This window comes from Manacus vitellinus, unplaced genomic scaffold (assembly GCF_001715985.3).
Source record: "Manacus vitellinus isolate BGI_N305 unplaced genomic scaffold, ASM171598v3 scaffold_5_pilon, whole genome shotgun sequence".
Lineage (NCBI taxonomy): Eukaryota > Metazoa > Chordata > Aves > Passeriformes > Pipridae > Manacus > Manacus vitellinus.
This window is the reverse complement of record NW_021940682.1, coordinates 7783983-7810856: the sequence shown is the minus strand read 5'-3', so window position 1 is coordinate 7810856 and position 26874 is coordinate 7783983. Positions and strand designations below refer to the sequence as shown.

General features: G+C 38.8%; 1 protein-coding gene across 1 annotated transcript in view; it reads right to left on the bottom strand.

The window, feature by feature from the left end:
• BICD1 (BICD cargo adaptor 1) overlaps positions 1-26874 on the bottom strand; it is a 170837-nt gene that overhangs the window by 8565 nt on the left and 135398 nt on the right. Inside the window, 3 exon segments of the mRNA XM_018080702.2 lie at positions 16790-16980; positions 17930-18247; positions 24845-24996. Of these exon segments, the coding sequence (XP_017936191.2) occupies positions 16790-16980; positions 17930-18247; positions 24845-24996 (661 nt within the window).

Sequence of the window (26874 nt, the reverse complement as noted above, 5' to 3'; positions counted from 1 at the left end):
GTACATAAACCAAAAATACATCAGAAATATGGCATTCAGTGTGCTTTTCAAGCAGGATAGGTGCTCGTGGCAGCAGGTCCTGGAGCTGAGCTATCAGGCACATTGACAGTCGCAGGCAGTAGAGGATGGCAGGTAAGATTAATAACACAAAGCAATAGAGAGACGTGGAAGAACCTGAAGCTGTTGACTATTAACTGAGAATAAGGAAGAACGTTGTTACATTCCTCCCATGGGATATGTGCAGCTTTTAAAACATTAGGTTTTAATAGACATTTTTGTAAACATCTCTATAAAGGCTGGTATCGTTTGGGGATCTATTCATTCAATTGATGAATAAAGTCTGTGTCATTTTTTTGTGTGAGTATTATTGTCTGGTTTTAAGCAGCTCTTTTTTTTTTCCCGTGGCACCCAAAATGCTAATCACGTATTTCTAAAATCAGTTGGAAAACAGCGTGCAAAGCACTTCAGTGTTTGTAAGCACGCTGTTCTCTGTCTCAACAATGCCATTCACATGCAATATTGTCTGGCATTGATTGTAACGGAAAAATAATCAGCAATGGAAAGTATAAACAGACCAGTAATATTTTCAGAATGCAACCAGTAATATTTTACATTATTTAAAATTTATTTCCTGTTTTTTATAAAGAAAAGCATTATTTCTTATTTAATGTGTAATATTAATTTCATTTGAAGTATCGGGGGATTGTTTGTTTTGGTTTTGGGTTTGGTTTCATTTTGGTTTTGGTTGTTTTTTTTCTTTTTACTAATAGATAACTTGAGTCTAAAGTTTTGTCTTCATTCAACTTGAAACTGTGTATAGCTAATCTAGTGAGACCTACCAAAGCCTATGTACTGGAATCACAACTACTAAAAATTCCAGAGTTATACGAGTCCCACTTACAAATCAGTATAGATAATGGATGAGGGAATACTCTGGGAATCTACCTGTGTTATGGCCAGGCATATTAACTAGTTTGATCATGATTAGACACTGCAGGATGTGGAAAACATATGTGTGAAACATAACTCTTAACAAGCTCTGGTTCAGTCCTGACTGAAATGCCACTGAGGGGTCACCTTACCTCAAGGATTGTGTCAGAGACTTTAAAAACAAACATACCCCTCTCTTAAAATACATGATTTCAGGGCTGGGCAGAACTTTCATTTGCCTCTTGGCATCACTTTGTGATTGAAATCATGCACCACACCTGCACAGGCTGTCAGAGGATGAGGAAGGCGGGACAAGCTCCTGTCTTCCTTCTCTGCTGCATTCAGAAAAGCTGAACCTCAGTAAGTCTAACTGGTTCTTTAAATTTTATTCCGTATTTCAAATTTATTTAAATAAATAAATAAATCTTTATTTAAAGAGCTCAACAATTGATGCCATCATGCTGGCTTGCTTTTAATCTCTTGTTATGCTTCACTGCTTTACAAAGCTAGGCAGCTCTGTGGCTGAGGCAAGCAAGGCAACAGAGTGAATATACCAAAAATAGTGTGTTGTTTTCACCTTACCAGAAGAATATCAGTCTAGTGGTAAAAAAACCACAGCCACTTGACAGTCAATTTTTCGGCTGAGTATACAGGTATATTGTTTGTGGGATGACTGATCTGAAGTTTTTTAAAATATTAACCATATTTTAAATTATCAGAAGGTAAGGCTTGCAGACAAATGTATGTCAGTAGTAAACCAGGTAGGTCTTCCATTCTAAGAAGAATTTTTAAAATTGCAGAAGCAATTCTTTGTTTACATTTAAAGAGATATTAATATTATTAGTAGAGCATATTCTTCAGAAGGAGAGTAGCTCTGGAAAAAACAGAGTAGAATTTAGTGTTAAAATAAGGGTTAAAATTTAGGGTTAAAATAAGGCTTGCTGACATTAAGCTTCTATGTATCCAAAGCATCTAATGATAACCTCAATTTGCTGTAGCATCTAAAATACAGCAGACATCACAGTCATTTTAAGGATTTTAAATGTAACTTGTAACTTTCTTTGAGTGTGCTGTAAAACTCCAAACTGCAAATCAGTAAATGATACTTATCAGTTATAATGAGCTTACCCCAACTTCTCAGTAAAATTTTCGTATTACCCTTATATAGTAAGGAAGATAATAATACTTCCACTTTGTAGGCAATGAAAGAGAGGCACTAATGAAGCGGGAGTTTAAGGCCACCAAGAGATCCCCTGTGAATGATGTGTGGTCTGAAAGCTGTACCACACCCCTTCCCCAGTGGGCACCATGGCAGAATTCCCCAGGGGAAGTTTAGTGTAGCACTGTGGGGGAAACAGTTTCATTATACCTTTGGCTATTTACCAACTTGGGCACTGCAGTTCAGACTAAGGTCTAAAATTAATGTAACCTACTTCAAATGACAGCATCAGTACAGGGAAATATATGCACAGAATGTACCATGAACTGATAAAGGAAATCACTGTATCTCTTTTTGCTTAGGTTTGGTTTTGTGCCTTGATTAACTCAGCCGTCTGAGAAGCATGAATTGGCCTTTGCACCACCTATGAGCAAGGACATCAGGTGTTTACTTTTAAAAACAAGATTAAAAACTGACTGCATTGGGTCCGAGTTTCCAAGTCAGGGAGAACTTTCTTAGAAGCGTCTGCTAAAATCTCACAAATGCCTTTAAAATGCCACGTTGTGAAAGGGAAGCCTGAATCTACCCCTAAAATTTAAAGCCCCCTCATTTAAAAGAAAATGATGTAGCAAAAAATAAAATCATTACTATTTTGGCATGATTGAGAAACTGTCTGCATAAAAAAAATCAAATGAGGGCTGCAAGATCCAACTCTGCATTTTTCCCATATTCTTACATGAAAGCAAGTGCATGAATGCCGTGGTTCGTGTTTGTACTGTCACTGCAGAAATTGTCACTGTTCCTTGAGCTGTTAAAAGTTTGCTGTTAGAAAAGTGCAGCGAAGAGCTTTTGTATCAGGAGGAGGAGGGGAGTCGCAGGCGTGCATGCAGCTATGTGCAAAGAGAAGAGAGTTAGTTAAGTTTACCTGACAGTCTGGCAATCTGGCCCCCTGGCTAGTTGTGAGCCGTGTGGCGGTATGGAGGCAGCAGGCTGCTGACAATCTACAAGAAACTGATAAATTAGACATATATACAGAGAGATTACAGAGCAAGGGGTTAGTAACGGTAGTACACAGGCTACGCATCTGATGGAGAGATTTAGTGAGGAATGTGTTCTTGGTTCCTTATCTGACAGAAACACCTTTTTTTCTGATAACAGTAACGTTGGCTGTTGCCTTTTTCCTTTTTTCAGAAGAAGCAGTGGAAGAATTTATGTTTCTTTCCCTTAACATTGGCAAATTTTTGTTTAAACAGACAGCAATAATGGGCTGTATTCAGGGTCTGGATTTAAACCTTGTACTTCTCATTCTTCTGCTTGTGATGAAGTTGTTTTTCTTACATCTAACACAAACAATGTCAATAAAGCTACTCAAAATTTTTCCAAAAAACTTATATCCGTATAACAACTATTACAGATGCCATCTCATTATAATGTTAGAAAAAAAGCTAATAAGAAAGTCTTCACAACTTCTAAACAGCGCTTGTGAGATTGGTTTTTATTTTTGGGGAAAAGGGAGAACTCGATACAGTTGGTTTCACTGTTCTGTCTAGATTATTATATCAATTCTCTGCCAAAGCAGTTTCCACATCAATCACTTGCAAAGCTGTATTCTGGTTCTTAATTTATTAAATAACAGTAAAGCCAAATAATCCTTCATTGCTAAGTTTTTACTGTGATATTCGAAATACGAAGACAGCTTTAAACACAATAATATTTGTGGGGCTTCATGAAAGTAGTTGAACAAGACAACCTTGCTTTCTAGCTCACTAGTTTCTACTGAGATTTCCAGATCTCAAGATTTGCTAATTTTCCCTACAGCAGTCTGGCCTTTCATTCCACTGTCTATGTGATTCAGATTGTCAGACAACAGACAACAATTAGGGTCCTCTCAAACATTAAAATCTATGGGTGAAATTCTAACCATATAAAAAACTACTGGAGATTATTTTTTGTCTCCAATAGGATTTGCAGCAGACCTGTCATCCTTTCTGACTGGTTCAACCTGATTCTCAACCTGACTCTTTGGTGGAATGAAGTTACTTTCCTCTGAACCTTAAAAATTAGACAAGGGGAACTTCGTGTACTTGGAAAGGATTTGATTCTGGTGTTTTTTCAATTGGTTGCAACTTAAGGAATCATTTCTCTTTACAATGTAGATATTTTCCAAAACCCCCTTCTATTCTTTGTCTCAATCAAGTGGAAGAACGTGCACGTAAATTTGCTGTAAGGAGTCTTGAGATGGCACCAGGTACAGTGCAGAGCAACACACTTTTCTAACAACATCGAGCATCATATCCACTATCATAACATTTCCCTTTCATATCAGCCCAGAGTGCTTCTTCCTAGTTCCTGTGAAGATCTGTGCTGACCTCCAGTGGGTGGAAGCAAGTGTACCCAAACTGCTGGTTTCTTCCTACTTCAGCAAAGAGGAGAGGGGTTTGGCCTTATTTTCTAGTACACAGGTATCCACATTAGAAAAATATGTGCAGTTAGTGCTGGCACCACTGTGTCTGGAAGTAGAAATGGAATAAGAAAGGATACTCTGCCATTCTCTCATTTACCAGGGTTGTCACTAGAGTCCTCAGTACATCTCTTAGCAGAAGAGTGCATGAGTATTTGAGTCATGAAGAGTCTGTCTGGTCAGCACAAAGCTCAATTAAAATAAGAGGTGCCTGGGAAACAGACAGACCAGGCTAACTGCAGGAAGAAAATTATTACTGAAAAGTAAAAAAAAAATTAATGTCTTATTCTAAACAAACTAGTTTGCAGAAGTCCAAAGCAAAGTCATCCCTGACAGCTCATACAAGGTAGCAGTCAGTGAGAAAAGGAATAAAGAATAGAATGCTGTGTAATGAAAAGGTGTGGACAGGTTTTGTAAATACAGAAGAAATTGTTCTGACAGGCTTTTCCAGAACAACACAAATGCCTGATCTATGATCCTACTCTAATATCTCAGACATGGTGCAAATATTTTACGTTGCGTTCTTCGTCTGCTACATTTGGCAGAATGCAAGAAGAGCGAGCCAGATTCTGCCAGCATTATTCAAGCTGGATAGTAACTGTTTCGGTGAGAACAGACTTCCCTGACTTCAAAGGAAACAACAATTCTAGCTGGTGTCAGCAGTGCACATGCAATCCTGGCTCACACTCACATCAGGACCAAATCTAGTGATCCACGTGTCTTAAGATGACTGAATCGTGCTCCTACATCCTCCAGGAGTGAAGTTTTTGAGGATTATGCCAGGAAAAAGCTAAGCAGAATGCATATGGCTTACATAGACACATTTCAAATTCAAAGGAGCTTCTTATCTACTTACGTTCAAGTAGCTGTGCCAGAGCTAACTTTATTCCTTCTATATTTAATCCTTTTAAGTATTTTGGAGGGTTTCTAACGCTATTCTCTAATGTCATGACAATCATAAAATGACTTCTTTCTACTAAGGAACTCCTGCTTGTTTCAAGTCAATGTTTGCTTCTTTCTGAAATACTGAAGGCTAGAAGTTTCAAAGATGTCTTTACTAATTCTATGGTCAATGTCACATGCCATAAAGACAAGGTAGGAAATACATGCTTTATTTTATTAGAAAAATAAAAATAAATTTTAAAATTACATTGGAAGAAGCCTGTTACCTCTATTTTTCAAATCTCAGGGACCGTCAGTCAAGCTACAGAGTGAAAGGACAGTTTGTCATTTATGTAGAAGATACTTGGGGAACGCACAAATTACACTTTTTGGGGTATCTTCTGAGACTATGACCAACAAAATGATTAAGAAAGTTATTAAATACAGACTATCTTACTTCTCCATCATCTTCATTTACTGTGAGGAAAGAAATCACTTAGGAGCAGCAGCTGGGCTGACTGATCCCTTAAGAGTCCTTTTACAATTCTATGAACTTTATAACAAAGAAATGAATTTTAGTGATCATTTCAACCACAGAAGGCAAAGAGAAGCTATTGTACATTGAAATTCACATGCCAGTTTTCACTGAATTCAGCAGGACTTGGGGCTGCAGAGTCCTGTGGCAGTATTAGACAACATTCACCACTGGATCTGTTGGAGCTTTGAGGCTTGACTTATGCTATACATTAGTCCTGTTTCAACTTTCTGGTTCTTACCATTTTAGCCATTTACTGGCAATGGTGGTGTAAAGGGCTCTGAGATTTCCTCTCTCACTGATTAGCCACTGTTGATTTTTCTTTGGAATCTAATGCTTAGTCCTAATCAGGCTAATCAGCTCCTGATGTAAGAGCATTAAAAAAAACCCAAGCTCAGAGAAACTACATCTGCTCACATGAGCACTGAATGTGCTGCTATAAATTATGTGCTGAGAGCAAATCTCATAAAAAAACCCAAAAAAGTATTTTCCTGTGCTTCCCTTTGGCTCAGCCACAAACCCAATGCATTTCCCTTGTGTCACAAGGTGTGCTCTGCCCTTCAGTCTGTGAACTGGGTGACTCTAATCAACACAGGTCTGCTTTACTGGGTTATTACTGTCTGAGAGATGGGCATGCCTTCTGTTGACATCAGCAATGTCCCCAGTGAAAACCCTATGTGCAAGCATTTTCAGTCCCACCTGCTCAGGACCCAGCACACTGCAATGGAACATTTCAGCACATTTTGTCACTCAGTAAATTACTAATCTCTACACAGTGCTGTCGAAGACCGAGACTAGTCAGAATCCAAACCTAAGCATAACACACTTTTAACTGTGTTTAGTTCATTAATCAATAAAAAGCTTTCTTTTTTTCCTCCTTTTATCTGAAAGGGTAAAACTGAGAGTCAAAAACCAAACCAATCAACAGGTACTGTTACATATTTAGCATTTCTGACATGAAAACTTTGGGAAAAGTCTGTTCTTGATAAATAAAAAGCTGTCAAGAAATGCTTATGACAAAATATGAGATTGAGGTTTTTTCAGTCTATTAAAACAAACCCTCCCTAGAATCTCATGGACCACATCAGGCCAACAGAAACTCCTTCTTTCCTAGGTAAAAGTTCTCAAGCTATCTCGCTTCGTGTTACACTACCCAATGTCAATTGAACTTGCTCCATCAAGCTTAAGGAATTTGATAACATGTCTATGAAGTTGCTATTAGCAGTTTACTTGAAAAATAAGTTGTCCCCATTAATATGGTAATGAATAGTTTTCTTCCCTGAGGTGTCAATTTAATGGCAAAGAATGAGTGGTTAATAGCATGAGCTGAAAGTAGTGGGCAAAGAACAAATCTGTAGTCTTCTAGTTGTGCAGAGGTAGAAACAGAGCGAGACCTACAAAGACAATAAATCAATCCTCTTTGTTCAAAGACAAAGAACAGGGAAAAATTCAAAACCAAAAGACAAATGTGAGATGTCAAGAAGAATAAGGCAGAGGGTACAAAAATACTTGTCCTCCTTGCTGAGATTTGTAGAGATGCTTTCAAGCTGCAATCTGATAAGATGAGAAAAGTCCCAAAACTGTTTATATCCAGGAGTGATGGGGACATAAGTTTATACAGTTCTTTGACTAGCTAGTTTCATTTATAATTTATCTCCATTTTTCTAATGGATGCCAAGAAAATTGACCTTCCTCAAGGCCAAGAGGAACTCCAGGAGGTAATGGTCATCACAAAGAACAGCTGGTGAGGGGACAGATGTGACACCTTCAGAAAAAGCCACAAACAATGGTACAGGTCAAAGATTAGAAGAGCCTCTCCCTCCTCCTATTTCCAGGGTCAGTTTGGGTCTGGATATAACACAGTTACCTCTGCCCTACACACAGCCCCAACTGATCAGTCTGCCAGATGCAAACTGGATGCAGCTCTGTGTTTCTTCAGGCTGTCACTGGAAGGAGAGGACTATAGTGGAGCAGCCACAGGGATTCCATGTGGAGCCTGGCTGGCCTAACTAACCCCAGCTTGCTCAGAGCAGGATTGACTCAGCTTGTCCTGGCCTAGGAGCAAAACTAGCAGAGTGGGAGGACTGAGCCATTGTACCACTCCATGAGAGCCAGCCCTGTCCTGGTACAGCTCCACACGGGCAGCTTAATAAAGTTCACCAGGTGCAAGTTAGCTCCTGCACATTTCCCAGCACCCAGATTACCCGGGATTTCCCACTGTCTGAGTTTTACTTCTGTTCCTATTAAACTGAATAATGGATCACTGAGTGGAGATAGACAAATATACCAATCAAATATCAGTTTCACATTTCTTCATGGTAAAGCTGATCTATGAAATCCCTATGACAAGTCTTGCAAGCACACAGGTGACTTCACATCTTAAGCCTGCTACTCAGAGAAACTTGTTGTCTTAGATTACTTTTGTTTGGAGAAGTTTTAACAACAATCAGTTCTTCCACTACTTATTTCTTAGTCTTCTCAAAAACTATTTGAAGAGTAAAACATGTAAGCATGCTGCTGAACTCCCATTATCTACCAGTATCCATATATTGCCCTGAGAGGCAACAGAGCAGCAGTAGGATGCATTTGAAATCCTCATCTCCTGTCATCTCCCCATGTCCATTCTTCTTCTTGCAAGGGAGGCTCCATTGTTTCTACACTCCCAAATTCCTAACACGGACCCTTCTCTTGCTCCTCCTCCTCTCAACTCTTTACCTTTAGGACATAGTCAGACAGAGTTAACATAACAGAGGGCTTTCTGTCGAATGCTTCTCAAGAGTAAGAGCAGGAAGGGAATTTAATAGCTATTTCCTTATGGTGTTTAGGGAAACACTATTTATCTTGCTGATTTCCACAAACCAGCTCATGGAGCATCACTAACAAGTTCATGCACTGCCTGGCACACAACACTGACAGACATGGTTTAGTAGGTCACTGGTTCAGTGGTTTTCCAGAACATGTCAGGTCTCTTGGCTATGTTCTGGTGAGTTCTTTCATCTATACAACAGCTACACTATATGGAGTGCTTTTCCCATTGATTTATCTATTCTGCATGACTTAATTTCTATTTTTTTTTTTGACTTGAATTATCCCAAATCTAGAGAGCTGTTCCGCCATCAGTCCATGTTTCAGTGTTAATGTGTCTGCTAGCTCGAAGTACAGTGATAAAGCTATATCCCAGCCTTGCCCTCTCCTGTAGCTTTTATTAAGAATAACTTTTAAAAAAGAAATAATACCTTGTCATTAATAAAATTAGCATTTTTCTCCAGTTAAAGACTAAGAACATTAAGAGGTTTCTTATCAGCTCTGTATATTTTTTCACATTTTCAATATCACGATGTGTTTATGTTCTCAAATGGTTTCTATGAATGCTTTAAATAATTCCTCATTAAATCTATTGAGAAGCTAAATAATGGGTTAGTAAAACAGCAGAAATGGAAATGGTAGAAGCAGAAAAATATATCTTCAATTCCTTTCTTTTATACAGTTCATAAAAGCACATTTAAAAAGGTCTGATGATTCATGAAATACTTACTAAAAGACACACACATTTTAAACATTTCAAAAGAGGAAAAGAAAGGTTTTAAAATTACATAAATTATCACACTTTGATCTTGTTATTTACCATGGAAACGTAAAATAAGGATACATTTCAGATGGTCACAAAATCATCCAGACCAAAAATGCTTGCACTATTTTATGGGGAAAGAAGGGCCTGATCCAAAATTTGAAGCCAGTGGAAATGGTAACTTTAGTAGGCTTTGGAAGAAACAACATAAGTTACAATTTTAAGGTTCCATATCCCTAAAAAATGCAGACAGGGAGATACTTACAATCAAGGATACTAGCCTTAGTATCCAGGTTAAAGAATGGCTGGTGAGCTTACTCCATACACCACAACATCCCAAGGAACTGCTCTATTAGAGAGCTAAAATATCAGCATGTCTAATTTAAACAGAGACTCATTTCAGCTTTGCCTATTTTATGAGGAGAGAAGCCCAATATTGAATATTCCTATGCATTTTAATAGCAAAAATCAATAAGTCATGAAACCACATTAAACCTTGTCATAAAAGAAGATAAAGATGGATGACTTTTGTTGCCAACATTGTTAAGATATTTCAATCTCTGTTTTAGTTAGTTAATTGCTGGGACTGGACTCCAAAGCCAAAAATTTTCATAGAAAAAAACAAATATCTGGAAACACACCTTAAAGATTTGATGTGTCACCTGCATACCTGTTTAGTTAGAAACAACTGGAAGTCTAATAAGATTTATTGGAGAACTTGAACAAATGATGCTAATATTAACCATTCCATCCAGCAATGATGTCATAGCTTAGATACAGAGAGAAAAATGTCAATAGCCTTTTAATGAAAATATACAAAAGTAAGGCATGGATTTCACTGCAATCTATTTGTTTCATTGTATGTTTGGTTGGGGTTTTTATGTTTTTTCAAACAGACTGAAACTTCTATTAAAAATAGGTTTTGTTTTGGAATTGCTTTCTACATATAGTGAAAAAACATCAGTAGAAATTAAATTAAACTTGTAGAACTGCAGTGAATTCATGCAATAATAGCTAAATTATGTTGAAGTAGCTAAATTATATTGATCAGCATGAAATGTATGGGTTTGGTCTCATCAGTGATAATTGGAGAGCTAAATGCAAGAGAGGAAAAGCACAGAGTGAAAAGGTCCTGTTCACAGTGGCACCAAGAGGTAAAAGTACATTTAGCCAGCTGAATCCTTCATCAGTCACAGCCAACTAATGTCCTTGGCAAGGACATTGTTCTTCAAATTCAAAACGGCCTCCACAAGAACAACATACCATGCTTGAAATGGCATAAATATGCAATGCTCATCAAGCTTAGTTGAATGAGCATATCAGATGCAGGACATGGCCCTGAGAGCAGGAAGATATGTACATATATCTGTATATATGCACTAATACCGCTCATCAAACAATGAACACATATATACACAAATATGGCATGTTTACAGAACCCACAGAAAATAGGACAATGCAGAACAAAAAAGAGAACATAGATAATAAGTAAATAATGAGTGAATTATCCTTTTTGTGAAGAGCATCATATTTGGGTTAAAAAAATTCTTACATCTGATTTTTAAAAAATCCTACTAAAAACATATAAAATACATTTTCCACGAAGAGACAGATTAGGCCAATATTGCAGGAGCCTTACAACAGCCAGTAGCCTGCCTAATTGCACAAGCTCAGAGACATCTTGCAGGTACAGGATCACCATCAGTGCAAGTACATTCTCAGTAGGTAAAATACAACATACTCATAGCCAAGGACTCAGAAGAATCATCCATGGATCTCTAATGAAGCAAAGGGCAATTTGCACTTGGATAAATTTGCATTCCCAGAATAAAGTTGTGGGTTTTTTTAAAAAAACATAATGGTTCTGAAGAACTTTCATGCTTTGGATTGCTTGGATGAAGCAAAACAAACTTTCCTGAGTGAACAATTCAGAGCAGACTAGCCTGACTAGTTATATATTATGTGTCTGCATATCCTATTTAGTAGCTGTGCCTTGGTTAATCGCTTATCCTGCTTTTCAAGAATAAACTGTTCCACCTAATATATAGAAAACCCCACACTTTTTGGAATTCAGAATAACATTATTTAACGTAAAATCAGCATAGAAAGAGGTCTCGAGATCCTAGTCATGTTGATTTTCCTCTTCATTAATCTATAAAATTCCTTCACAAAGGAGAAGTAAGAAATATTTAAAACTCTTCACTGGGTGACCCGAGCAATCATAAAGATCTGCAAAGCACCCTCCTGACAAAATTTAGTTCTGAGTTGTTAGTGCTCCTCAAAGGACTTCTTTCATAACCATTTTTTAAAGGAAGCCATGTTTTCCTCTACAAATTTCTAACAGTCCTGCTGTTTCAAAATTGAGAAGTGCCTGAAAAAAGCGAAGTTGAGGTACTGAAGTAATGCCTGTAGCAGCAAGATTTAGAAATCTGTGAGGAGCTTTCTGACATTGGTACCTAAGCTCAAAAGCAAAGCTTCTGGAACTATTTTTGGCAAAATATTCCTAAAAAAAACCCCAAAAAACCAAACAAACGAACAAAACTGTGCACAGCTAAAGACCTCTGACTTAAACCCTTTTCAACACACAATGAAATGCTATAAAAAAATTTGTTCCCCCTACCTTTCCAATGGTGTAAGGTACACAGGTACATGTCTACAGACAGCCTCTGCTGTGCAGAGTGGTGTCAGCCTAAGCCTCCCTGGTCATTTTCCCAACCCCTGCATCCAAAAGAGGAGGGTAAAGAGAGCTTCATTTCCTATCAAGGGCTTCTACTCACTCCTTTTGAAGATGCTTTCCCGTATCTTCACACTACCTAAACAAGATGAAGCAGCAAGAAGGAGGAGCTGAAACCAACAATCTTGCCCCACATGGTAAGTTCCACTTTAACGTTATTTTAAGAAAAATACAGAAGAAGGAACATGAGCTTCTGATCACCTTTTACAGAATATTTCTGAAAGTCACACCCTACACACTATACCTTGAAAAAGCTGAAAAACCAGAAAGAAAAAATTAAAATACCATTAGCGTATTCCTCATCCCTTGAGCCAGGAGAGGTTACTCAACACCTCACATGACTTATTAAAAGCCCTTAAGGCCTTATAACACTAAGGGCCACCCTACTCAGAAGACCCTCTGCTCCTTGCTGTGTTAAATTTTGTTTGTGCTACATCAAACAGATCAGTACATTCCTAGGTTTCTCACCCATTCTTCACATGTTAAACCAATTCCAGTGTGTCAATTAGCAAAGACAACTCTTAAGTAATTTCCCTCAAGTTCCAGCTGAAAGATTCAATTATAAGACTTCTTAGGAGACCTCAGCACTTGGGTGATTGAGATTTTGTATTTTCATTTTCCTTGTTAGCTTTAAAAAGTACTGTCTACCTACAGACTGTGTAAGTTAGCTCTTGGTGACACCCTATAGGAATTTCCTTTGGGATAGAGTTTTTATAAATTAAGTTACATTTTAAGGTAAGAATACAAACTGACAAACAAGAGCTAGTTATTTGTATCTTATTGTGATTCATATTTGATTTGCCTGTAAGCATAGAGCTACAGCAGAAATTAATCTTGGAATACTTTTATAGTAAGAGTATCTATTAAATACTCTTAATTATGCATGATAGGTAATGAGTTTAGTGCTTGAGCAGTTGTGATACTATTATGTAGCATTCCTTGGGCTGTCTTTGTCTTCCCCATTAGTCTCGTCTTGTGAGAATTAAATGCCAGGCTGCAAATCACTCTTGAAAGACATCTGAAAAGCAAGCAGGCTTTCAGGTTTAATGTGCTTTCAGAAATGAGCAACTCCACAAAATTACCAACTTTTGCAGTGATTTTTATTTTTAAAGCTTTTAGAAGAGCCATTTTATGAAATGCTCTTGTAACAATGAAGAACAATAAAATCTAAAACCTACAAAACAAAAACTTGGGATTGCAGTAAACTAGCACAGTTCTGTTGAAACCCATGGGGCTAGTTTGGCTTATTTCAACTAAACATCTGACCTCAGCTGGGCTAGGAATTTGAGAGAAATGTGTCACATCTTAAGGCTACTTTCCTTTTTTTCTATTTTGATAAAATAAAATATATCACCCTACAGAATTCTCTAAAAGGAAAAGGATTGCCCATTATGATCTTATGATCTGAATTCCTTCAAAATATGAAATGCTTTACTTTTTGCAGCGTTTTCCTGTGTGGGACTTTAAATACCAGGCATAAACAACAGGGAAAGAAGCATCTACCACAGTTTGTTTGGGGGGCACTCCAACAAAGGAGACTCTCAGGTGGTTTGTTGTTGACTGCTTAAGAGAGAATGCTGCAGCCATTGGTTATTGTCCATTTCAAAAGCCTGTTGGGAAACCTTTTTCTTCAGGTGCATCATCTACACAAGGATCTTGATTTAAATTTAAGCTAAAATAACAGAACTTTATGTTCAATTTTAGAATTTCCATGCTAAAATATCTGACAGAGAAGTGATGTCAAAGCAGATACTACAGGAGACCTTTTTTGGTTTGGTCTTTCCTTGAAGAGGTTGAGAGAATCATATTTCATATTTGGGACTGTGGTATATTAAGAGGCACCTAGTGACTTTATATTCAAGGAGTTTGAACACAACTGCAAAGGAAAGGTCATTTTTCATAGTGTTTCACACTTGAACTGAGCTTTAGGCTTTCTATATGCCCTGACTTTTTCATGTAGTTATGAAAGCAAACACAAATACATGCAAAGGTAGGCTGGAATTGTGCTGGACATGTACAAGCTGCTTCTGCCTATCAGAAGAATAAAGACTTGAAAGTGTAAAAATACATCTTAGCAGAACAGAAGCAAAAAAAAGTAACACACAGCAAAGCAAAATGCTTACCATTACCTAGGAGAAATGGAACATGATACTTTGAAAAAGGACTGAGTGGTATTTTTAGCCCCTGTGGGCAGTTAGGAGCTATTAGTTCGATTAGAAAGCCCAGATCAAGTCATGCTGTCACAGCTTGATGTCAGAGAGACATGCATGCTGATTTAAAGGTGAGGGCAATCAAATGGAAATCGATGAGGAAATGAGAATCTCTTTCTTGAGAGATCTTCAATTCAGCTGGTCTTCCTCTGAAAAAGGCAGCAAAAGCAGTCCAGCTTTCCCTCTACTAGCAGTAGTCAAAGCTGGGCCCAGAGCATAGTGAAGGCAGTCTCTTCTGCCAAGCACCAAGTCCAGAAGAAGGTGCCAAAGAAAGACAGGCACAGCTTGCTACTGGATGGGGAGCATGGGGCAGGGGAGCCTGCTGGGCTTCTCCCTCTGCCAACTTCAGCTGTTTTGGCTCTTGGTCTCCATCAAACGCATTCCCAGCTACAGCCTCCCAGTCCCCACAACACTGAGAGCTAATGAAAGGACGGGATAGATTCACTCACATAATGTGGCTGAAATATTTGTGTGGAGGAAATAGTTCACAAATTTAAAAGAAAAAACACCAAAACATGCTTCCATTTAATGTAGGTTTGATTCATTCTTACTCCACTCCTGAGGACTCAGCCTCAAGCCAAGCTACACTTGGCTCCATCGTGTTTGAGTTTGGATGCTGCTCTTTTGCACCCTCTCTGATGCAGAAGCAGGTGTGGGTTGCTACATTTCTTGCTGGCTTGCTTGACTGCACAAGTCATCTGAGAACAGAAACTCTTTCTGATACAAGGTTTTTAAACTTTCTCTGTAAAGGCAGAAGAATAACATTCTTCACTGTTCCTTCACAAAACAGATAATTAGACAGATGGCAAAAAAAAATCCTACTTGATGCATCATTCCTTTCATCTGCTAACAACAGTAAGAAATCTTCCAGAAACTGGTAAGAACTGAAAAATTCAGTACTTAATAATCAACCTGATTCTAACATGGGCTCTGCTAACACTGGAATCTGAGTGCTCAGAAAAATCTCAGGTTTGAACCTGTCAGTCTCACAAGCTGAGCCTAAGGCCATGTGATGGTGTAAAATTCTGACAAATGCATTCAGAAAGCTGGGACTGTTGTAGATTCCTAAGGACAGCCATAACATAAATCAACAACTCTGTCTCAAGACCCTTATACTCTGAACATGTAGAGATGTACCTAAAGTGACAGGTAAGACTCCAGGCAAACATAATTTTCTGGACAATTCTACTTTTCAGGCTGCTTTATCCTTTGGCCTCTCTTACTGGAAAAAAAAAACTGTGTCAGTGTTTCTCAATCTGTGGTCCACACATCTGTGATGTTCTATAAGATGCTTCTTTCCTCCCACTTACACGTTTTTCTCCTCAGGAGACACCTCTTTTGATTTATTTTCTGCAACACTCCTTAGGAAAATGTCTTGTTTAGACTGTCTGCAGTTTTACACTTTTCTTTGGAGTGGGTGTTACTTGCATGGTTCAAAGGCAGCTGTGATATTGATGGCACTGGGTGAGAAATTTAACATACTATAAGGTACTGCTCAGCTTTCCAGAATAAGCATTTTTTGAGCAGAAACCACTTTAGGGGTTTAGCTTCTATGTTTTCTACTTATTATTTTTTGTGTATAACAAATTTCAAAACAAATAATGAAAATTACCACCAAACAAGACTGTGCACATTTAAAGGGCAAAGGTTCTGCTCAGGCACAGAAGAAAAAGTAATTATTAGCTTGTCTGTCAGGCAAAGAAAGATGTCTCAACCTTTGAAATGGCATTCCAGTTTCCATTTCCTTTCTTCGCCTTGTTCCAAGTGGATACTACATTTGGGCAGGAAATTAGGAGCAAAAGCTTCCTGCAAAGATAAACTTCATGATTCAATTTATATAAACTAAGCCTTCTGTGAGTTTAACATTACCCTTTAGAAAAACCTGACTGAGTGCTCCAGGGTGAGCAGAAGACAAACGCTGCATAGGCTCCTGCACACTGTCAGTCACTCCTTCGCTGGTCCTCACACATCTGACTCCTCTGTCCTGTTGGCTTTGTGTCTTCCAAGGGGACTACCAACATGACCACCAGACTGAGCTCCACCCAGGCACGGGGGTGCAGCCTCTGCGGATGCCAGTGAGACTGCACCCACCTAACACCACAGCAGGACTTCCCCACTGCATCTGGAACCAGTTTGGGCCGCTGCCAGCAGAATGTCATCTCCTGCCACAGGTGACGTAGGAGGAGACGTCATTTTTGCTTTTCAGGTCCCCAAGAAGATGCCCAAATTAGATTGCATCTGCAGTGCTGGGAGGGTCCCCTGCTCTGCTAACCACTCAGCACCACATGCATCCAAGGAAAAAATGTTTACCTGGTATGGCCACGGTTAACCTTTTTTCCTTGCTGAGACGGTGCCCATGGATGAATTCACTCATGGAAGGGGGGCCCCTCAGAAGATATGATTCTGTGGAGGCGGGATGAGGGGGGGCTCTTAATAATTTCTGGAGGTAGGTCCCTGAAGTCCTGGGATGGCTCTGATCACAAAGGGAAGGTGAGAATAGTCTTGCAGGAGATCCAAGAAAAATACATATGGAAACAAAAGAGTTTTACTTTAATTACCTTTCAAAGCCTCGCGAATGACAACATCATGTTAACTTGCTTAACAGGTAAAAACCAACTAGTGTTGCCACCCCATGTCATTTCCAGAGCAGGACACCTTGCCTGCCTTGGAAATACTTGTTCACATTAGGGAAGGAAGAGATGAGGTTGAGTTATATATCAGCATCCTGGAGTCGACATGTACAAAGTTCCCTGAATGTTCTCTTGGTTTTGCATTGTGATTAGAGCATATGAGAAAAGGGAATGATTATCTGGACTTCTCTAATAGAGATCCCACACCTACAAAGCTTTGGCAGGGCAGTCACAAGACAAGAACTCACTGCTTGAATGGAAAAATATTTGCATTAGGTTATGAATGGCAGCCATTCCCCTTCAAAAGATTGCTTGCTCCCATGTAGAAAACATGATCTGAGTGAACACATCCATATTATTTTTGAACTGCTAAAGAGCAAGTGAGCACCAGAGCTTAACAAAGAAATGCAGTTTCTTTTGTGTTAAGCACTGAAATTCTCATAGAGCACAATCCTTTTTTTATTTCAGATGCTCGTGACAGAAAACTTTAAGGAAAACTGAAGGAAAACTTGTTAAAGAAAATACATTCACACTTAATATTAAAGACATACAAGATGCACTGAGACACTGACAGAGTATAGTTCAGAACACTGCATTAAGGAGGAGGAAATAACAGTGAGTAGGTGGATCAGAACCACATGTTGCCAGGCTTTGAATTTCATATTCACACCCTCCCCACCTCCTTTTCCCCAGTCAAAGTACAAAACCAAAAAATAAAAATAAATTAAAAAAAAAAGAATCATTATGTTTACAATTCAGTGAATGACTTTAATGAAAGTCTGGCTACTGCACTGTACTGTAAAGATCACTGCATGCATACCTTTTCCTCTGAGTGCCACTGCTGACCAGTAAGTTTGGTTGCTGTGGGCCCTGACTATGCAGGAGGAAAGTGTCTATGCTTGGCACGGTGGCTGATGCCTCCTCACTTACTTTAGGGCTGCCGATCTTGCTCTTTCCAAGCTTGCCTTTGCTGCGTCGGGACTGCTCGTGGTCGAACTCTAAGTCCTCCAGTCGCTGGGTAAGGGCGAGTTTTTGCTGGATAGCCATGCGCAACAGAGAGTTCAGGGTCTTCTTCTCATCCTCCGCAGCCGCCAGCTGCCGCTGCATCTCATCCAGCTGTGTGACGTACTCATCACACCTGGGGGAACAAACAAGGCAGAAATCTGGGGAAACGGTCCAAGAACCAACTCTACCAGTGAGCACACTCCTGGGCTTCAGTTACAGAGGCAGATTCAGATCCAAGCTTTTGCTGACCCTAATCCCGGAAGCAGACAGCCCGAATTCTTCTGTTCCCACTTTGAATAGATTTGGTCTTGGATCTGAATGCCAACACTTCCCAATCAGCAGGAGAACCTGTATCTATATTAACAGAGTAGTCTACCATAATGTAATACATTTCTAGTGCAGATAAGAAGCAATTGGAGGGGAGGTTTGGGATTATCTCCATGTTAGACCACAAGTAACAATTTTCGGTGCTGGTTCTGATAGTAAGTCATGATAAGAATGTCTGTTAATTAGATAATACTATTTTTCATAGACGGTAACATCCACTTCAAGAAAATACCACAAAAGAAGGCTGCAAGTAGTGTGAACACTTGACACATCAGATTTTGGAAATGAGAAGCCCTCAGTTATTTGCCATTGTTAACTGATTAAAAAGTACTATTCAGAAAACCCTGCATCTGGAGTTATTTCACATTTACTGTTGAATATTTTGGAGGTGTGCTCAGGTGTTCATCACTATGGTCACCTACTCCTTTTTAACCCTCAGCCTCTTTTATCTGCATGAAAAACTCCCTTCGTTTGCTTTTGAACTCTGAGAACTAAAGCCACCTTTCTTATGATTTTGTTAATATCTAAGACCAAATTCAATTTAGTTCTGCTTTAAGCAATAATTCCTAAAGTTAACAGGAAGAGCAAGGCATTTCAAGATGGTCTTAAGTCATTTTTTGAAGGTAAATAGCTTCAGTTTGTTAGCAATAGACCATCTAATCAGTAAGAATTAAGAGCAATAAATGTTCGCCAGCAGAGAGATGATTCAGAGATAGCAATACTGTCTGACCATCAGAGATTTGTGGCAATATCCAAGGCATGTTAAATGATGCAGCTTTTGCCAAATCTCCTTCCCACACGATCTGTGTAAATCTAAGTAGCTTTGCTGTGTAATTGCAATTGTGTAATGGATGAGGATGTAACTTTATCAGTATCACTCACAGAAAACAAGCATAGAAAATTATTTTAGTTTTCCTTATCAAAATGTGTGATGCATTAAACTTGAATTATTGCAAACTGAGGGATGGAACTAATTTCTCTGAAATTTTAATCTTCCCCTCGGGAAACAGAAACAAAGCATACTTCAAAATTTGCAGTTATTCTTCACACGCAAACACTTACATATATATTGTATTCTCCTTTTGAATAATTCAGGCACTGGAAACAAAATTACTAAGACAGTTTCATCAGCATTACCTTACTTTCACAGGACCTTAATAAGCATGACTGTTGTTATTCAAGCCTTGAAGTAGAGAGATATTTATGAAATGCTGGTTGGCTTAAAGACAACTTGCACACCTATTTCTGCTCCAAGCCATGAAATGCCTATTGATGCTTAAGCCGGCTTCCTTGACAGAGATACTAGAATGAAATCAGCATTCTGTAGATTATAGTAATTCCTATTTCAAATTAATTGACTTTAATGTCTGTGTTGCCAGAGTCTTAAAGACTCATTCTTGTAACCAGATGGATCCTGTATCCACCTCTTATTCTCTCCCACTTTCCTCTTTGTCTAGGAGACATCTTTTTTTTTCCAAATAGTTTTCTGTTGAAAAGTTTTAAAAGTAACACTTGGATATTACTAAAGCAGACTCAAACAAACATCCTTTTTGTTGCCTGCTATGAACTATATCAAATTGGCTCAAGAAATCTGGATATACTAGATGCTGTTAGCTGGTCTCATACTTGAGACAAAACTAATCACATTTTCCAACCCATCTAATTAATTATATGTCCTTCGTAGAAATCTCCCCATAACAGGAATCCCACACTTCTGGCAGTTCACTGCAGTGTTTGGGTGCTTCCAGTCATCTGACCTCCACCACAAACACACGGTCCCTTGTCTCCGGGTTTTGTTGCTCAAGCTTTTTTTTTTTTTGTTTTTTGAGAAACAGCATTCAGAAAGGTTAAACCTAAATCATTCAAGTAAAGGCCGTAATTAACTTTAGAAACTGCTGAATTAACAGTCTCAGATCTCCCTGAAGTTTGCAGCATTGAAGGTTATTCCATATAGTGGGAGGTAACTACTGCCTGCAGCCGTAGCATTTCCCTTCACTGAAATATTCCCAGATATGTGCAAGGGTGGGATAAAAAGAGAAGTGTTTCCAATTAAAAAATGACAAAGCATTACACACATCCATGTTGCCTTTCACCCACACGTTTGACAAACAATCGTGAAGTCTCACAGGATACTGAAGAAGAAAAAGGTTAAGAGCTCCTCAAAGACATGACTTCTGGCATGATACAGACCACTGTGTTCTGAGCAGGGCTCCAGGATGCTCCAGGGCTTTGAACAGCCTTCCAGAAGGACTCAAATAGTAGTAAATAACAAAAGTTATGTCCTCCTGAGTCGGAGCTCTTTCCCAATTCTTCCCTCGCCTCAGGACAGGTGTAGCCTACAAGTGACTATTAAACAACCAGCAGCGTTATCCTGCTGTCTGCCGGTCTACTTATTGCCAGAGCAAAAGTCAAGGTTTCACCTATTTCTCATTTCTCTTGTCTCAGAAAGGAAGCAGACAGACACATAAGCCCACTTATTTTGTATGAACTGATCCAAGAAGCTTATATAGGATTTTAAGGGATTTCTAGTTGCATCTCCCTCTCTCGTCTAGGAATGTAAACCAAATACCGAATCAGGCTTATGCGTAATTTAGGTAACATAAATCACAGCAGAGCTTGAGCTAAAACCCAGTGACAGTTCCCTGCTCTAGCCATATAATCAGAATTTTCTTGCACTCATAAAAGTTTCCTCATCTCCAGGACCTGTCCAATCTTCCTAGTCCATCTCTTCAGCACACTTTTTCCTTTAAATGTTAATCATAAGAAAACATCTTGATGGATGAAGAATAAGATCCATGTCTGCAGTGTCAGGACTATGGCAATAGCAGAAGTAATATTTCCTGTTCTCTCCTTTTAAGTATCTCCTTTTAGACTAGGAAAGCAAGCATGTGTAGGGACTCAGTAAAATCAGCTTCCTGAATCCCTTTAGGTTCCTGCTTTAAAAGTAGTTCCTTCTCTCCTTCAGCATGGGACTTCCCTTCCTCTCACAGGGCAACATCTACTCTAGACTGGAAAATGAATGTTTTAAAGAGTTTATTATTTATTTTTCATTTTTCCCCTGGATGAGTGCTGCTCACTGCTTCACAGTCCCACAGCTCCCACGTTGGGTCAGCAGCTCAGGGGTGGAGTGAGGGGAAACAACAGGAGGGGCAGGGAAGGCTCTCACCATTTTCTCTGGTCTGGGAATACCAGAAGCAGCCCAGGATAAAACGAGCAGGCTAAAGGCAGGAGCTGCAAATCAGGTGGGCTACACATGGTTCTGGCATGAAATAGAAACTTCAACTCTGCTTTGCCAAACCCTTGTATCCCACAGAACAGATTTTTTTATGGTTTTGGTGGGGTTTTTTCCTGAGACGCGGTAGGGGAAAGGAAAGCTTGAACTATATTGAGGACATATTCTTGACAGGTGTGAAGTAAATAAATCCCAGAAAGGGATAACAGAAGTGAAGCAGGAAGCTGTAGAGATCAGAATCAATTTTTTGGACCGGGTTAAAAAGCAGTCCCAGAAGGAAAAACAGAAAAGTGGAAGTACAAGCAGGACAGAAGGACTTTTGATAGGAAGATGAACTGAAGAAAGAAATTAAGGAGTGGAAGGATGAACAAGTGTCAGGGAAAAACACACAAAAAGGAGGACTCCTGCTTTCTGCATAAGGGAGCTTTGGAGATAAGTGCTATCTTTGCTGTTCAGACCAGAAACAGATGTCCTGTGCCCTCCTTATAACATGTTGTGACCTTTATTCAGTGCATTTAAGGAAGAAACCATACAGTTCAGCACCAGAATGAACATCCATTTGGCAACCAAATGAGCAGAAAAGGATGGTTTATGAAAGTGAAAGGATATTGTTCTATCAAACAGGATATGCAATCATTTTCAGATTTTTAATACAACCCTACTATCAGAGGGATGATCTCCCTATGGTACAAATTCTGGAGTAAGTACCATGTGATGCACTGTAACCATGGAAACCACTGTTTTATTCAACTAAAGATGAAACAATTGCTTTTTTATGCTAGAGCTTGCTATTGCATCTGATGTTACTGCACAAGAATCTTACGTGTCCTGTATTTTCAAACAGATTTCTCCTCTTCAACAGACTTCTAGAATGTATCAGCTTACTGTCATTTAAACAAATGCTCTTCGAAATGGACTATTTGGAATGAGTCAATGATTTGAACATTTAGGAAGATTGATTTAATTATAAAGGCCATTAAACTCCACGCTAAGGAAGGAAAATGAATATTTTACAACGGAAAAATCTATAGAAGCACACTGATGTGCAAGACCTTGTAGTGAATAATCTTTTATAACTCTGTTCAGGAAATATTGGGCAAAACTTACGACCTCAAGGGCAGGGATATGTTCCATAGGCCATACACTGAGTGTTTAATCACTACTGCATGGAGTTTACCAACAGCAGTAGATGCTTTGGTTGGGGTTTATCTCTGATAACATTGGACATTTATAAAGTGAAAATCTGTAACTCAGTAAGTCACCCAGACTCCTTTTATAGTTCATTGAAGAGAAATAGAAGCTTCATTGCATCCTACACACAAGACATCTAGAAAAGGTTCCCGGATCAATGGCATCATTTAAGCCTAATTCTCATGGAAGAGATGCTGCTGTCTCCCACCAGCTTTAGGATATGCCTTAAACCCATATAAGTCTGCACTCAGGATGCCCAAATAAGGTAAGGAGCATTCAGTACACCAGCAATCTGACATTCCCTTTAATTAACTTCTAAATCTTCGCAAACTACTTTTACCTCGTAGGTTGATGATTTATGCTCCATGCAAGACACTTGTTTGCTTTATGCTCACGATGCCACTCCTCTCCTCCAGAGTTAGCCGCCTTCCAGGGAGTCTTACAGAGTTAGTACATTCATGTATCTCCTAGAGTAATGAGCTTGCAAGTAAAGATCAACACATGCATTTCTAATACACACACACAGCTTTCCTTTCTCGAAGAAAATCTTTAGATGCCAATTAAATCAATCAGGCTACCTTGGTTCACACCACCTGCTGAGTTGGGTCTTCTTTTCCATTATGTCACTACGCGAACTCTTCTGACGATGAACCTATGATGAATTTGTACACAGCACCAATGTCACGACACATAAATGTCCCTTCTCTTTCCTTCCCACCTCTCCCAGCTGCTGCTGCCACTGTGACTAGGCAACAAAGGACTTTAGAAGGCTGGAAGTGGTGAGACAGCACCTATATACCACAGGGAGCACTGGAGAGATGGTGACATGAGGCACGACATCTTATCATTTGTGGACTGAAGCACAAAGAAGAAACTTGCACTGTGTTTGACCATAAGGGGGGAAAAAAGTCCTAATCTAACAGAATAATTTCCTTAGGATAATCATTTGCTTGTGTACTTGTGAATTAAGAATTTATTGATGAAAATGTTGGATTTTTAAAAAAAAATTATTTTTAGGTAACGTAGTGTTAAGTTGCGCCAGGGGAGTTTTAGGTTGTACATTAGGAAGGATTTCTTCACAGTAAGGGTGATTAGACATTGGAATGGACAGCCCAGGGGGGTGGTGGAGCCCCCTTCCCTGGCAGTGTTTAAGGAAAGACTGGATGTGGCCCTGAGTGCCACGGTCTAGTTGACACCGTGGTGTCCGGTCATAGGTTGGACTCAAGGATCTCAGAGGTCTTTTCCAACCCACTTGATTCTGTGACTCAGTGTAAAACCAAAAGCTCCTCTGAAGAAGGTGTGGGAGAAGAAAAGATGAAAGATGATTAATTACTGTCCTGCCAGGATGAACTATGATACAGAAGATCAGTTAAACTTATTTTGTGGAGGAGAAGATAATAAATTGAAAATCACAGTGAGAGAAAATAAGAATTCATGCTGGAGTGGGAAATTACAGTGGCCTTACAATTATTAGTGCTGGATTACAGCATAGGCTGGCTGATGAAATAGATTTTACTAGTGGTAAGTAATGAATCTCATTGTAATGAAAACATGGGGTTCTGAAGATCATCATTAACCGTACGATAGCTTTACATGACAGAATCACTGCGTACTTCTGAATGGGAAAATCAGCCACATAAATCTACTATTTGATTTCCACTTTAAAAAGCTCTATAAATGCAAATATACTGCAAGCATATATTGGCATTTATAACAATTTACTCAAGGTTGTATTGACATTGCTATTCTCCAGCTTTATTTTCCAAGACACGCAGCTCAGTAGCACTTGAAAGCTTGCAAGTTTTGCACAGTGTGCATTCTAGGACTCGTTCACCTTCATCCAGCAAACCTCTGACCTTGCAGAAAATAATTTCTCTCTCCTCCTAAGCTCCCAACATACACAGCTAAGTCTGTTGTCACTTAGTACACACGTATTTGTTTTTACAGTTCTGAGCCAGATGGTGACACCACTTCCCTTACCTGGTTGCAAACATTGCTCTCAAGGATGAGAAGGTTGCTGCATCTTCCTTCAAAGCCTTTAATTCATTCCGTAGTTTGGTCATGGTCTCAGTCACCATTGCTTTTTCATTTTCATATTTATTCTTCAAATTGGCTAATGCCACTTCAGCTGTCTAAAAACACAAACAAGGATATATGCTTATGAACCAGATATCTGATAACAGCTAAGATGCCATGTCTGATTTTGGTTTTGATGCCCTTCTTCATTCACACAGTAAATGAAGTTAGACCTGATCGTCGTTGTACTGCACACTTTAATGTCTTCTTTTAAGTTGTACTCCATGAAACCAGGAAAGGGAGAAAGTAGTTGAAAGGACAAAGCCCGTTTCAATGCACAGGCAACAACTCAACACTTTAAGTGTCTCTGCAAAACTGTGCAGGTGCATGTTGGGGACTCAGGCATGTGAATATGTTACTGCAGCTTAAGGAACTGCTACCATGTTGTTTGAGCTGCAGCAAACAAGCAGGTGTGTCCCCTGGCTGTGGTGCAAACAGGATGCAGAGCACATGAGGCTCAGCCTCTGCAGCCAAGTTATGACCCAAAGTGTTTGGCCTCATGCCTCCTGCCAGCTGAGCCTTTCCTTGGGCGTGGGGACAGCCGGGACCTGACAGTTTGCTTTTAGGTTTGAGAACTGGCAATGCCTACTGCTGTGCAAACTAGCATTATTTTGGCAATTTTAACCACTACAAAAATAAAACAAAAAAAAAAAACCCAAACCAAAAAAACCCTGTAAATTACAACTGTCATTTAACAGGAAAGCAAAGGATTTGTATTTGTCCTATTCCTAAATTTTTGCTGCTCCTTTCTTTTTTTTTTCTGTTTCATCCATTAAATTCCTTTAATTTACTACCTTACTGTTTTTAGTAGTTACATCTGTCTTATCCTTGCAAGACTTGAACTTTCTGCTTTACCTATGAGTTTAGTATTGTTTTAAAGTTATTCAAAATACACAGTTTTATAGAGGCTTTATACCTATTGCTGCTTTAAGACATTTAAAATTATTGCCTTTGAATGAGATGAAGGGAAATTTATTTCCCTTTACATTTACTCAGAGAGGGCTATGGCTGGTATTTTCACTTTGTTTAGTGCATAATAAGTTGCAGCATTTCTTATAGGCAATCAATTTCCCTTGTTGTTTTTGTGGATTCTTGAATCATCACCAGGGGAGAGAAGTGTAGGAGAACATTAGTTTAAAGCAATCAACAAGGGAACAGGACAAAATATATTAATGGCCAAACAGCTGGAAACTGATTTTGAACTCAGTTTTCTGAAACTCAATACCTTTCGCACTAGCAATGTCTCTTAACAAAAGGACATATTAGAATCTCCTATCAAAATACAATTTTATTCATTTGTCTCTGGGGAAATAGCACAGCTAGCAATGGGAGTATTAAAATAATTTTTTTAATTATTTAAATTGTATACTAACCAATAATATCTTCTCTGCTTTCTCTTAATTTACATTAAGGGAAGAGATTTTAAAAAGTCACTAGTAGTAACCAAACCACCTGCCATTTTAAATAGATGTGTTTTTCCAATCTAAATTTGAAATCATCGACAATACATGCTAAAAATATCAACCACTTAGGGATATATTTAAATCATTCAGCTTTTTTTAACCTTGCTGATATATGCTTTGGTTCAATGTAGACACCATCCTATGCCTTGGCAGGATAAAGCAGAAATCATCAGCTTTCTTTCTGTTTTCAGCCATGACCAAAAATGTACAGTCATAAATTAACATAGAGAGGAAGGATTAACTATGTTTAATAAATCCACTTTTTTGAATGGAAATCCAGGAAATAGTGCATCAGAGGACAAAATTCCTATTTAACAGTTATGATTAAATCAGATTTGTTTGAATTTTCAGGTCACTAATGAGGTAAAAGTGATTTATGAGAGCACAGGTGGACTCTATAGCTCAAACTGAGTTCTCCTTTGCCCCTAAGGCAAGAATTCAGACATCTTTGCTTTGTAAGAGAAATACAGC